General features: G+C 50.5%; 1 protein-coding gene across 1 annotated transcript in view; it reads left to right on the top strand.

Moving 5' to 3' along the window:
- The first annotated feature begins 2,546 nt into the window (after nucleotides 1-2,546).
- The window catches only part of LOC311344749 (ATP-binding cassette sub-family C member 5-like), an 18,147-nt gene continuing 7,317 nt past the window's right edge, over nucleotides 2,547-13,376 (top strand). Inside the window, exons 1-7 of the mRNA XM_084469097.1 lie at nucleotides 2,547-2,783; nucleotides 4,061-4,240; nucleotides 4,920-5,075; nucleotides 9,218-9,365; nucleotides 10,423-10,656; nucleotides 11,385-11,558; nucleotides 12,236-12,397. Coding sequence (XP_084325223.1) covers nucleotides 2,782-2,783; nucleotides 4,061-4,240; nucleotides 4,920-5,075; nucleotides 9,218-9,365; nucleotides 10,423-10,656; nucleotides 11,385-11,558; nucleotides 12,236-12,397 — 1,056 coding nt within the window. The 5' untranslated portion in view covers nucleotides 2,547-2,781. The remainder of the gene's footprint in view (nucleotides 2,784-4,060; nucleotides 4,241-4,919; nucleotides 5,076-9,217; nucleotides 9,366-10,422; nucleotides 10,657-11,384; nucleotides 11,559-12,235; nucleotides 12,398-13,376) is intronic.

Genomic DNA, 13,376 nt, shown 5'->3' with positions numbered 1-13,376 from the left:
GTCCCCACAGAAAAAGGGGAAGGGGGGCTTCCACAGTCCGTGGTGGATGGCGAGGCGGGAGTGTGGAGCCACTGAGGCAAGGTCTGCTAGTCATTGGGGCCGTGTTGAGACGCAGTCAGGGGGCCTCTCTGCCATATCAGCCTCTCTCCTCGAACTTCATCAGGGAACCAAAGCGGTGAAGTGTGGCGGGGCTTGAGCACACCCCACCGGTACTTCAGGGACCCATGTGACTACATACATAAAATGTTTGCCTCTTTTCCTGTCGAGTCCTCTTCCTTGGGAGTCGGAAATGAGCCTACTGCTTTAAAATGCAACAAGAAAACAGCTGGCCGTGAGGTCTCCGGTTCGTGGTTGTGTCACGTGCTACAATGCCCACGTTTTCCTTGGAGGTAAACGAGGTGACGATGTGTCTTAAGTTTCTCTTCTGTCGGTTGGAGGGGACCTCGATTCCTCTCGAAAGGACCGTGACATTAGACTCAAGGGGTTGTATGTATTCACTGGAAGGAAAGCTTTGTATTGCAGCAGATGTACCCCCACAGCCTTTCCTGACAATGTTTTAAACTGAATAAGTAACCAAACTTACAAAAGAAGGGACACTTTGGACTGCTTCACTCACCTTCAATCCGCTGCGACCCCGAACTGCAGAAGTAGTTAAAGAAGGAGTATCAATGGAAAATACCTCATTCCTTCATCACTCTCCATGATAATAAAGAAAACATTTCATTCCCGAAAACAACCCAGCAGACAGTTTCAATCAATCAAAAAAGAAAAGTACAACATTACAAAAAAATCCATTGTTACGACATCAAACAACTCTGTAGCCCCTAGTGTGGACATCTCCCATAAATCTCCTGGGAAAGGGATAGGAATAGGAATAAGAGTAGGGAAAGGGATAGGAATAGGGTTAAGGATAGGGATAGGGATAGGAATAGGGAGTGGGACAGGGATCTCCTGATCTACCTCCTCGTTTGCCAGTGTCCAGCAGGTTTCCCTGCAGCCCGGGGTGAGGGCCCGGCCCGTCTGTCCGGTGGTGGATTATTCATCGCCTTTCCACCGTGTGTCAGAGGTCCGCCCCTTAAATCAGCGGATGGATGCGGTCTCTGACGAAAGGCACACTTTGAGACGCAGCCATGTTCCAGAGAGCCACTCCATAAGGCCTGACATTATTCCATTGCAGGGTTTGAAATACTGCAGGCTGCGACAGGCCTATATCTGACCTTATTGTCCGCGTTTAACATTCCCTGTTTATTTCCGGTGTGGCCCTGAAAACACGCCTTTGTTAGGATTTTAATTGCCTGTCTTCTCCATTAGTGTGGCGGGGCTTTGAGACCAAAGTGGGCTCCGAGATGATGCATGCTTGCGGTGAAATGTATTTACCCAAACAATGCGTTTGCATCAAAAGCCCTGTCATCAGACATCTTTTCCCGGGCTAAAATGGGAGACATCACATCAGTCACTCCTCCGATGTATCTAATTACGAGCAGAAACCCAAGCCGCAAGACACTGGATCAGCCCACATAGGTTGACAAAACTGCAGACACGGTTCAGTCTCTAGCTGACTGGGGAGTGAAGCTTCAGAAACAACGTCGCACAGAACTGTTTTCATCCACGTACCAGGAAAGGATTTTCATTTTGAATGACCAGTGTTTTTATATATTTATATCATGACAAACAGATGTGTAAAATGGAATGTAGGCGTAGGCGTTTTGTAAGCGACTTACAAAAATATATATTTATAATAATATTTGACGATACAGGCCTACAGAAAATGTCTTACTAAATAAAGAAAAGGCTCGAGCAGGGTTCATCAACAGGGGTCAGTCGCCCTCCTTGCTTTACAGCCACAGCACCCAAGTCGTCCAGTGGGGGGCGTTCCTATCTGAGGTGGTCTCATGTCCCACCCTGCTGGTACGGTGTCAATATATACCATAATGACAATATGGTACATTAGGCACACACAATCCGGATGAACATGCTGCTCACATGCTGTCTCTTGGTGATCCAAGTAATGGTCCCTAACACACCTAACCAGAGATCCATCAACGTAGAAACTCAAACAGCCGTATAGTCTACGAAACTAACAACGACTCATTGCCTACAGGGGGAAAGATCGCATGCATAGGCCTATTCATATTTTACCAAGAAAACCCCAATGAAGAGTCATCATCATGATCATCATGAGTCATCATGATAAGACTGTAGAAGCGTCCTCAATTTCAATTGAATAAATCATTCAGTTAGAAACTAAATGTGGAAGCCAGGTGACCAGGGACCAGGTAAGGACCCGGTAATTACGGACCCGCCGCGGTAAAACACTAGAGGCCTCCCCCCGGTAGCAGCCTGCACGCCGGACCGCCGCTCCTTCAAACACCCGGCGTGTGCCTCATCTCCGCGTTCCTAGGGCGACAACACAAGCACGCCCATTGGTCAAGCCGCTCTGACGTCAGCGAAATATCGGGAATTCCTCTCCCCGCGGTTATTAGTGAACTGGAGGTGAGCAGCGGCAACTTATTCCAGGCACACCAACAAGTACACAGCTGAACAGAAACCAGACGTGCAGCGTTTAGAAAGGGCCACCGCTGTCTGTCTGTCCGTCTGTCCTCGCTCGCTCCGGGCGATCATGTGTTCGCGGCCCATAGGAGCGCACACGGAGGCACGGCCACAGGTTTAATGGACAACTCAAAAATAGTTGTTCCACCTCTTCGCCATCCGCTCCTAGTCATAGCTGTTCAGGATCTAAGAAGGGCACTGCTCAAGTGACTCCCGAGAGTCACGACCTGCATGTAAGTGGATTTTTCGAAATTAAAACCTGTCTCTTCTGTGTAGTGTTGTTGACCCATCAACTAGTTGCCTTGTTGTTGTTGTTGTTTATTAACCCATGGTGATGCCATCCCAGTATACCGGTTGGTGTGACTGGTGAAGTGGCGTGTGAGTTGCTGTTATTAACCCACGCGTGTGGATCATGTGCGGGTGAGCTGTGATCATGTTACACACCGACCCGGACGTAGCCTGCTTGACAGCAACAGCAACAAAGTTTAAACGACGGTGGGGTCCCAACCAACAGTAGCCTTCAGTTCAAAACAATCGATACGACTCCTGGAGCTGCTAACCCACAAAAAAGCAGTTTAAACAGCAGGAAGTTATTTTCTTTTAAGTATTTTTTTTCTTTTTGTATCTGAAAACTCCAACGTCAAGGAAGCTTGAGAAAAATAGCAAGCGTCTCCTGAAAGAAAGTGCTGAATAGTTTACAGCCCTGTGTCAAACTTCACAGGGTGTGTGTGTGTGTGTGTGTGCTTGAACTGTTTGCTGTAGCGCAGTACAGTGTATACAGTAACCGCTCACTCGGGCTGTTGCGTGTCAATACCCCTCCCAGGGTTGACATGTTCAGCGAGAGTCTGGCGACCGTCCACCACAACGCTGAACCCTCTGCAGCCGGCCGCCGTGAGCCACGTGTGGCCCCGACCCCCTGCCTCGTCCGTCCGCGTACGGCTCAGTTTCCCCTGGCGTACCTTGTGGAGAGGGATCAGTGACTGTGTGTGTGTGTGTGAGAGAGCGAGAGAATGTGACGGCGGCTCAAACGGTGTCTCCCTTTAAACGCCCTCTGAGCACCGGCGGCGGCCAGAGTGGCGTCTTTAAATAGATAAGTGCTTTAGCGGCGCGTCCCGCGCGGGGCCCAGACCTCTGAGCAAGGTGACTGCTCGGCTCAATCCCCGGCCCCACAGCATGATTCAGCGCGAGTGTGTGTGTATGTGTGTGTGGACTCACGGGGGGGGGGGCTGGGTCACGGGTCATGGCTTTCATATTGATCCACCTCTTCGGAGTTCCCCCCCCCCCCAGAGCCGCTGAGACTCAGAAAGACTCAAACTACTTATGAATTATTGATGTGTGTGTTTTCATCTCTCGTTTTTATTTATCCTAAGTGACAGCGTGGCTGTGATGCTGACAGTGGGTGTTATTTCTCTCTCTCTCTCTCTCTCTCTCTCTCTCTCTCTCTCTCTCTCTCTCTCTCTCTCTCTCTCTCTCTCTCTCTCTCTCTCTCTCTCTCCCCCCCCCCCCACAGGGCAGCCATGTTCCCCGACGCCCTGGAGTCGGCGGGCCGCGTCGAGGGCCTGCCCCTGTCCTACCCCGACTCCTCTCTGGCGGAGGTGGAGGACGCGGAGGCCCTGGGGAAGGAGCCCAAGAACCGCGGCCGCTACCGCCACAGCCTGCAGCTGCTGAAGCCCTTCAGGATCACACACAAGTAAACAGGCCTCGCATCTCCTCCATGCAGAGCGTCACGTACCAAAACCGGCATAGCCTGTCTGCCGGACGAAAAATGTGAAAGACGTGGCCCTTAGGGAAGGAATTCTGGTTTTTACACAGACATACAAACGCATACATACACGCACGCACGCGAGCACGCACGCGAGCGCGCACGCGAGCGCACTGTGCAATCATGTTTTGTAAATATACACACACATGTGTGTGTATGTACACGCTTGCTGCTACGTACACACATTCGTCATTAACTGTGGCTTGTGGGCTCTTGGGGGGAGATAAGGGCTCTTATCCGCCATCGGCAGGCTGCTCTGCGGGAACACGTGAGGTCTGATAGCCTGCGCCGCCATTTTGGACATCACTTCCTCCCGATTTTTTTACGAAGAGCTTGTGAATGACTGGGCAAACACGCGCGGCCCCGTTTGATCTATCGCGAGGGTCGGAATTCAGCCCATGTCGGAATTCAGCCCGTTCTCGACTCTCACTCTCTCTCTCGTTCACTCGCTCCCGCACTCAAGGGGGCCCCCCCCCCCCAAGTTCCCACGTTGTTGTGATCAATCCCTCCATAGCACCTAACCCCCTCAACCCCCCCCCCCCCCCCCCCCCCCACCTCCCTCCCTCCCTCACCCCCCCCTCCGACCCTATTTGTTGTTTACCTGCAGACACCAGCACCCAGTCGACAATGCGGGCCTGTTCTCCTTCATGACCCTCCACTGGCTCACCCCGCTGGCGCTCAAGGCCTACCGGGCGTCCAGCCTCGACATCGAGGACGTCTGCGGCCTGTCGTGCCACGAAGCCGCCGAGACCAACTGCCAAAGGTGAGCTCAGGTCCCTCCCCCCCGTCCCCCTTCCCCCCCCCCCCCGTCCCCCGAGAGCCGGGGCCCGGACGGTAACAAAGGTTGTCTGGCTTCGGCTCCATGGTTTTGGTTGTTGTTGTCGTTGCAATAGTGTGGTGTCAAGTTTCAAACAAACATATTTTGTGTTCTACTTTGGTCCTCTATAAGAACCACAGTTACTTATCTACAGAATAAGGAATGACGTCTGCTTTACTAGCTAACTAGAACGTCTGTTTGTAGTCTAACAGTTGTAGTCTTTATATCATGAGGATTTAGAACTCTACCCAGTGTACTGGTCTTTTAAAGTTACTTATCTTTCCGGTCTTTGTTGAGGCGTGGTTGTGTTTGAATCATCATTCAGGGCTGCTACTCCCACCCTGGATGTTTTCTAAACAAATAAGGTCAACGGGATAAGTCGGTTTGATCAGTTTTGCAACCACCATGTATAAGATTGACTGGATTGCCGGCAGCTCAGGGCAAACACAAGCAGCCCCTGAAGCATGCCTGGGGGTCTTAAGAATCCTGAGTCCCCTCCGAGTGTGTGTGTGTGTGTGTGTGTGTGTGTGTGTGTGTGTGTGTGTGTGTGTGTGTGTGTGTGTGTGTGTGTGTGTGTGTGTGTGTGTGTGTGTGTGTGTGTGTGTGTGTGTGTGTGTGTGTGTGTGTGTGTGTGTTAGTGCAATGACCCGGGGGTCATGTACATTGCACTAAAACAGGTTGTTTGAACAAACAACCTGTTTTATTTATAAGGCGTTATGTCCAAGGCAAAGGACGCAAAGAACACGGAGGTAGTTAAAGATATAAATGTCCACCACAGTGTGGTTTCGGTGCCGGTCTTGAGGCAAAGGGTGGGTGTGTGTGTGTGTGTGTGTGTGTGTGTGTGTGTGTGTGTGTGTGTGTGTGTGTGTGTGTGTGTGTGTGTGTGTGTGTGTGTGTGTGTGTGTGTGTGTGTGTGTGTGTGTGTGTGTGTGTGTTGGGTCCTTTGTCGTGAAGTACTTAGTAATTTCCAGAAACCTTGAATCATAATTGTAGTACAATAGTTGACATTCTGGGCTCAGAACTCAAAAAAAAAAAAATCCTCATAAACAAACAGGAGGACTCCTTCTCTAAACACTACGGAAATGTACTGTTGTACGCTTGTGCCTGTTAATAACAAGAGATGGCTTCAGGCTTCAAGGTTCATGTCTCAAATAATGGACCATTGTGAAAGCCTGTGTGTACACCTAACCTTTAGGTGGGTGGTACAGTTCTGTGTGTCCGTGCGTGTCTCAACATATGCAGGAGGCCTTTAGCCTGCTGTGGCTGGGGAATCAACTGAGGAGCATCAAGTCTCCAGCCTCCAGACCAATAGAGTGGAGTTGGCCCCACACACACACACACACACACACACGGTGTCCAATAATAGAGAGGATTAGAGATAAGGGGCCAGCGTGAGTCCAGCGACGTGCGTGTTTGTCACGTCACTTACAGGGCTACCTGTTGGGCACCTGGGCCTGGCTTGCTCACGCTTGCTCTCGGTGGAGGACTCTTTGAACGTCTTCTGAGACCCCAGGTTCAAATCGTAGACTTAAAGGGGAAATCCTCGCACATCTGCCAGCTGACCTCCACCTGGCCAAGACATGGTACCCAGCGTGCTGATTTAGAACAAACACGGAAGCAAGACACCGTTGGTGTTGTAGGATAGGCAGGATTATGTTCATTATACAATAGAGGAAGTATCCTCATGCACGGGGCTCCCGTGTCTGTGCTTGTACCGTAACATTTGCTCTCATCGGATCTATTGATTTTTATCTCTTTATTTATTTTTTTATAAGAAACTGGAAATGTCAATCCCCTATGCACTTGGTGTCTCTTTATCCCGTACTCCAATCTAACATCCAGTGACGTTCTGGGGTTCAATAATGTCCCGTAAACTCGTACTCCCGTAAACAAAAAAAAAAAAAGTCTGCGAGGTCTCTGAACAAGTTTGTTCAGTTTGTACCCTCGGTGTGTGCAGTGAGCCAGTAGCAGAGCGATGGACTGATGTGGATGTGTCTGGACTTGTCCTAACAGGTGAGGTGATTGCAGTGGGGGGGGGCGTCCACTGCAGGCCTTTTGCATGACGTGCTCCACGCCAACGTGTGCGAGATAAGGGGAATGGGTAGGGTCTTCTTGGCACGGACGGCTGGAACTCTGCCGAGGGCTTGGCTTTGTGTTTACATAGCCAGGACAGTTATGCAACCCTACCGCCTAGGAGAGGATCAGAGAGGCGGGGGGGAGGGGGAGAGATAGAGAGAGAGAGAGGGGGAGGGAGGGAGAGTCCTGGGAGAGTTGACACTTGAGAGTGTGCAGTGAGGTGTAAACCATCAAATGCGATGTCTTGGTTTACTCACTCTGGGAAAGCCGTCCTCGTGTCTTATTTGTTTGCTCTTTCAGACTCTGAGAGTCCAGCTCCAACCAAAACACTTTAGTCCTGCTGGAAGTAGATGGGCCCTCGCTACAGATTGGACCCGTGTTGTTCAGAGCTGAAGGAAAGTTGCCTGACCATAGGAAGAGAAACAGTTGAAAAAGAAAGTTTTTAAAGTCTTTTAAGTTTTAAAGTTTCTTTGATATAATTGTATTTCAACCTGACTTTACTTGGGGTGGAGCTTCACCAGGTATATGTTCGTAAGGGACTTTCCGGTTTCATTGTAGTAGTTTTATTGTTGTTTTATGTTTTTGTATTTTACTCAATGAATGTTTTATTGATTGCTCACAGTCACAAAAAAACACACATACATACATGCATACATACATACTGTACATACTGTACATACATACATACTGTACATACATACATACATACATACATACTGTACATACATACATGCATGCATGCATGCATGCATACTGTACATACTGTACATACATACATACGTTAGGGTGACCAGACGTCCCTGGTTTCCGGGGACAGTCCCCGTTTTCAGTGACCTGTCCCCGGCTACTGCTGTCCCCCGAAATGTCCCCCGTCAACAATCCTATTCCACCCCCCCCCCCCTTTACACCGCTGAACCCAAAATGTCCCCAGATTTTGTCTCAGAAATCTGGTCACCTTAACGTTCATACGTACGTATGTACTGTCTGTCTGTCTGTCTGTCTGTCTGTCTGTATGTGCACTTCCTAGCACCATTTCGCTGAGGAATAACGAGCGGCGCGGAGCTGCTGTGCGCCGGGAGCGGGCTGGCGGGCCGGGCTGCGCTCCGTCTCTGATACCGTTTTAATAAAACCATTAGGGCCTAAACGAGCCTCCGCAGCTGTGCTCCACACTGCCTTTGCAGAGTCATTAGCAGCCATGCATTCGGCCGACAAGATACGTCGGCCCCCTTTATGGGACATTATGCAGCGCCGCCGCGGCGGCATTAGCGGCATTAGCCGGGTCTTTTGACATTTATGGCGGTAATTCCAACAGCCTCGTTACGGACCGCATCGTTCCACCGCCCCCCCGGGGGAGAAGCCCCGCCCCTGAACATGGTGCCAACGTGACCTTGTCTCGCGGTGGGGGGGGTGGTGTGAGCGATGTGGCGTTGGCGTGCGGAGGTTCACGGGTATCGCGTATCTGCATCAGCTCGAGCCCCGCGGCTAGCCTTTATTATTTAGCGGTATTGCGGCGGCGTGCTGTCGAGATTGTTTCCTTCCCCGCTGTTTGGTGTTTGTTTACCCTTCCCCTTCGGACTGCTGTTGAGTGCACGCGGGCTTGGGCTTTCAGAGCTTCCTCCTATTCTTTGTGTGTGTGTGTGTGTGTGTGTGTGTGTGTGTGTGTGTGTGTGTGTGTGTGTGTGTGTGTGTGTGTGTGTGTGTGTGTGTGTGTGTGTGTGTGTGTGTGTGTGTGTGTGTGTGTGTGTGAGGCAGTATCAGCTTTGAGTCACCTCAAGAACAGCTTCGGTAAAAAGAAAAAACAATGGATATATATTTCATATATTTTCAAAAACACTTATTTCCTCATGTCATGTCAAACTTTATACTCTCCCACCCGTGTCTGAAATAAATATGGTAACGCATTCCTTCGTTCCTGTGCATTTTTTTACGATTCATCCTATGGTTATTTGTCCACAATTCGGTTGAAACCCTTGTTGTCGTGTGCATTACAAATGGCTCGTCTCCGTCCCCAGACTGGAGTCCATGTGGAACGATGAGCTGAAGAGAGCAGGTAAAGATGGGGCCTCCCTGTCCCGCGTCCTCTGGAGGTTCTGCCAGACCCGCATGCTGGTGGCCATCTTCGCCCTGCTGCTCACCATGGTGGCCGGCTTTGTGGGGCCTGTGAGTAGTAGCCCTTCGCCCCAGTCCCCTTTCTTCTTCTTCTTCTTCTTCTTCTTCTTCTTCTTCTTCTTCTCTTGGGTGATCTGCCAATCGAAGCGCCTTCTCAGTCCCTTTTCAATCCCGAGTCCGACGGCATGTTTAACAGAATCTCCTCAGCCTGTTTCAAGCTGGTCTGGAAATTTTAACTAAAACGTAGCGCCGAGATAACAAAAGCCCAGATAGGGAAGCCCAGGGCAGGAACGCAGATTAGCTGGTTTGTGCCCAGTCACGCTTTGGTCACAAATAGGCCGGAAGGGTTTTTTTCCTGCCAGGATTCTGGCTTTGTGTTCTAATCTCCCTAATAGAACCAAAGAAATAAGTAATTAATATTGCAACAAAATGCTACCCCTTTTTTTTTTTTTTTTTTGCTCTTTTGTTTAGAGTTTCCTTGTGCTCAGATGTTTGAATGGAGAGCCTTGTTCATGGGCATGCCTGTTTGTTCTGGGGATGTGCTCGCTGTACACTACGTGCATTCAACAACCGCTAATGCCATTAAGTGGATTTGGACGTTGCACCGTGATGTATTGGACTCGAATTCCAAGATTTGTTGGCGTTGGTACGGGGCCGTCAGTATATTAGTCTGCTCATATAGACATACTTTATCTCTATGGACATCAAAGCCTTTTTTTTTTTTTTTTTCTCTGAGTCAACATTTCAACTTTTCTTTTTCTTTTTCTTTTTTTCAAATAATGTTTTTTACTTAGTTTCGACATCCATTTTCTTTTCTATATTAGTCACTTCCCAATGTTGTGTTGTGTGTAAAAATAACCCTCTTACCTCTTTCCCATCTTATACCTCATTCCATACATTTATTCTAATTTCTCCTCCTCCTTCCTCTCCTCCTCCAAACATCTCCAACCTCTCCCCCCTTTTTCCATCCCCCCCCCCCCCCCCCTCCTCCACATCTCCATCCCTCATCTCCTCCCCCTAATCTCCCCTCTGTGTCCCCCCCCCCTCCCCCCCCCCCCCTTTTTTGCTCTTCAACCCCGTGGGCCCCTGGCTCCTCCTCCCACCCCAGGCCCTGCTGGTGCGGGCCCTGCTGGAGTACTCCCAGAGCGACGAGGGCTGGCTGCCCTACGGCCTGTCCCTGGTGGCGGGCGTGGTCCTCACCGAGCTGCTGCGCTCGTGGTCGCTGGCCCTCATGTGGGCCGTCAACTACCGCACGGCCGCCCGCCTCCGGGGCGCCGCGCTCACCTTCGCCTTCCACAAGATCCTCCGCCTGCGCAACACCAAGGACATCGGCCCCGGGGAGGTAGGGCGGCTCGCCGCACAGCTCGCCGCGTGAGCAGCGATACGCCAGTTAACTTGTATCACGTTAGACTGAATGGTAACCTTTTTTGAGCGTGTAGCGATGTGCCATTAAGCAACAGCAGCTTGTTTGGAATCGGACAACGCAGTCTCGTATGCTTGCGTGACGTTTCCCCTCTCTGTCTGTGCAGCCCATCTTGCACCCTCAATGGAGCTGAAGCATTCAAATGTGTGTCTGAATGCTTGGTCAGAGATGCTTCTGATGCTCCATCTAGAGCACGCAGGTCCTCTTCGCCTTTCAGTTGTTCCCCAGGTGAGGCCAGAGTGCCTATGGGGAGGCGGAGTTTAATTAATAATTGTGTCTGTGGTCCTCGCCTCTGGAACAGCCTGAGGATACCGCAATCTGTAAACAGCTTTTTTGAAAGAACCCTTAAAACGTACCTGTTTAGTTCAGCATTCTCTTAATCCGTTTTATTTATTTATTTATAAATTTTTTGGTTTATTTTCATTGTATTGTAAAGTAACCTCGTATTGCAATTTTGCACGAAAGACGCTATATAAATAAAGTTTGATTCCATTGTGAGCAAAGTCAACCCCATGCTCTCGTGTTACATTTTGGATTAGCTTGACCTTAGCGTTGGCTTCGCGTTCTCCTTCACACCCAACGCGTGACTACGGGGCGAGGCTCTCTGAGACGTCTGAGACGCGTGTTCCTGTGTTCCCCCGTACCAGCTGATCAACATCTGCTCCAGCGACGGCCAGCGGCTGTACGAGGCGGTGCTGATGGGCTGCCTGCTGGCCGGGGGGCCCTTGGTGGGGGTCCTGGGCCTGGCCTACACCACCTACTTCCTGGGACCCACGGCTCTGGTGGGCTCGGCCATCTTCGTCTTCTTCTACCCGACCATGGTGAGGCGGCGAACGACGGCAGTCGTTTTGATGGGGGGTTTGATGTGAAGCGCCGCGTTATCTCTTCCACTTCCAGGCGGCTCTGAAGCTGGGTGTTATTCCAGGAAACCAGAAGCGCTTCAAAAGTCCCGGGCGAGGTTTTTCCTGATGCAATGTTTTGCCTGCTTTGTCATCATCCCGCTGAAGTTGTCCTGCCCATTACAAAAGTTATAAGTGGAAAGTCGTTTTTATTTTTTTGGATTTTTTGCCCTCTACAAAATGTAATTCCCCTTCATGTCTGCCAATAGATAGAGGATGTGATGTGTCAAATTTGTAATTGTTTTTTTGCAGAATTTCCCAACAGAAGTCATTGGTCAATGTCACTGTTTCAGGCCTCAGTATTGGTTCCAGGCCAGCGTGTCCCATGCACCAGCTATTTATTTCCAGGGACTCCCATTCCTGTGCAGGACAGTTCGGGTCACCCAGGCCAACAATAACAATCGGACCGCCTGCAGGGTTAACAGCAACACCATTTGTACTGCTGTCCACCGCACAGTCGCTCTTTAAGATCCACTGATGTATACGTCTGGTTTCACTTCTCCCCCCCGGTGCTTAATTCTCTCTGTCATCATTTCCACCCTCCCATGGCGCCCCCCCCCCCGTTCCCCCCCCCCCGCCCTTCCCCGACGGACGAGCAGATGTTGGCGTCGCGTCTGACGGCGTACTTTCGCAGGAAGTGCGTGACGGTGACGGACCGGCGCGTGCGGCTCATGAACGAGATCCTGGGCTGCATAAAGTTCATCAAGATGTACTGCTGGGAGGACGTCTTCGCCCAGAACATACGCAGTAAGCTCTCCCCAGTCGGTCACGGTGACTCAGCAGGGTTTCCCAACCCGACCACACTTCCTGTTTTGTGCTTTTCTTTTTTTTTTCTCTCGTGTCAAGCCGAGCCGAGTTGCCCGCACGCATGCAATCTCACACACCAGCTTTATTTCTGCACCACGTCTAATGGCCGTCTCCTCAGTGAAGAACCGCTCAATTTAAACGCAGGAAATTATAAACTAAATTGCCAATTTATTTTTCTTTCTTAAAAACTCAGCCCTCCCCCACCCCCCCCGCCCCCCCCCCAGAGTAGCAAGCAATCTACCCCTGACCGGTGTCCCTGCAATCAGAGACGACTCCTTCTTCATCTTAGAGGTTAATTCAGGTGGCTGCGAGCTCAGAGCAGAGTCTGCACGGCGAGAGTCCCCCCGTCCAGCTTAGCTCTGAATCTGCAGCTCTCTTCTTTTCCCCTGCGACGTGTGTGGGGCAGGTTATCCAGGCATGAGTGTGACTCACACCTCGGTGGCCTGCGATTTCTGTGATCACCAATTAAATCTTCGTTTTAGTCCCAACTGTTGAGTTTTTTGTCGTATTTCTCGCCTCGCTCTGTAATTATTTTTCTCTCTTCCTGTCGCCCAATTACCGCGTTGCTCCCAGAGCGGCGCCTCGCAAAAAAAAAAAACGTCTCTTGTGTTTCGTGACGTCTTGCGGCCGTCACACCATTGGGAACGCACAACGGCACTCCATACCGTCGGGTTCACCTGGGAGTTATAAATGTGTTTTTTTTTCACATTTTTCACATTTCACACATTTTCCACTGCTGGCTGAATAAAACAGAAAGCCCCCCCTTTTAAAAGTTGTCCCCGAAGAAGAACAGGTTGTAGGTGCCTGGTGGAATACTTAGAGAGAGTGAGAGAGAAGCGGTGTCTTTCATACCATGTATGGACATGGCCCCTTCTGTCCCCCCCCCGCCCACCTTCTATTTCTGTCCTTGTGTGTGTGTGTGTGTGTGTGTGT

This window comes from Micromesistius poutassou, assembly GCF_964030765.1.
Source record: "Micromesistius poutassou genome assembly, chromosome: 6".
Lineage (NCBI taxonomy): Eukaryota > Metazoa > Chordata > Actinopteri > Gadiformes > Gadidae > Micromesistius > Micromesistius poutassou.
This window is presented reverse-complemented; position numbering and strand designations above follow the sequence as displayed.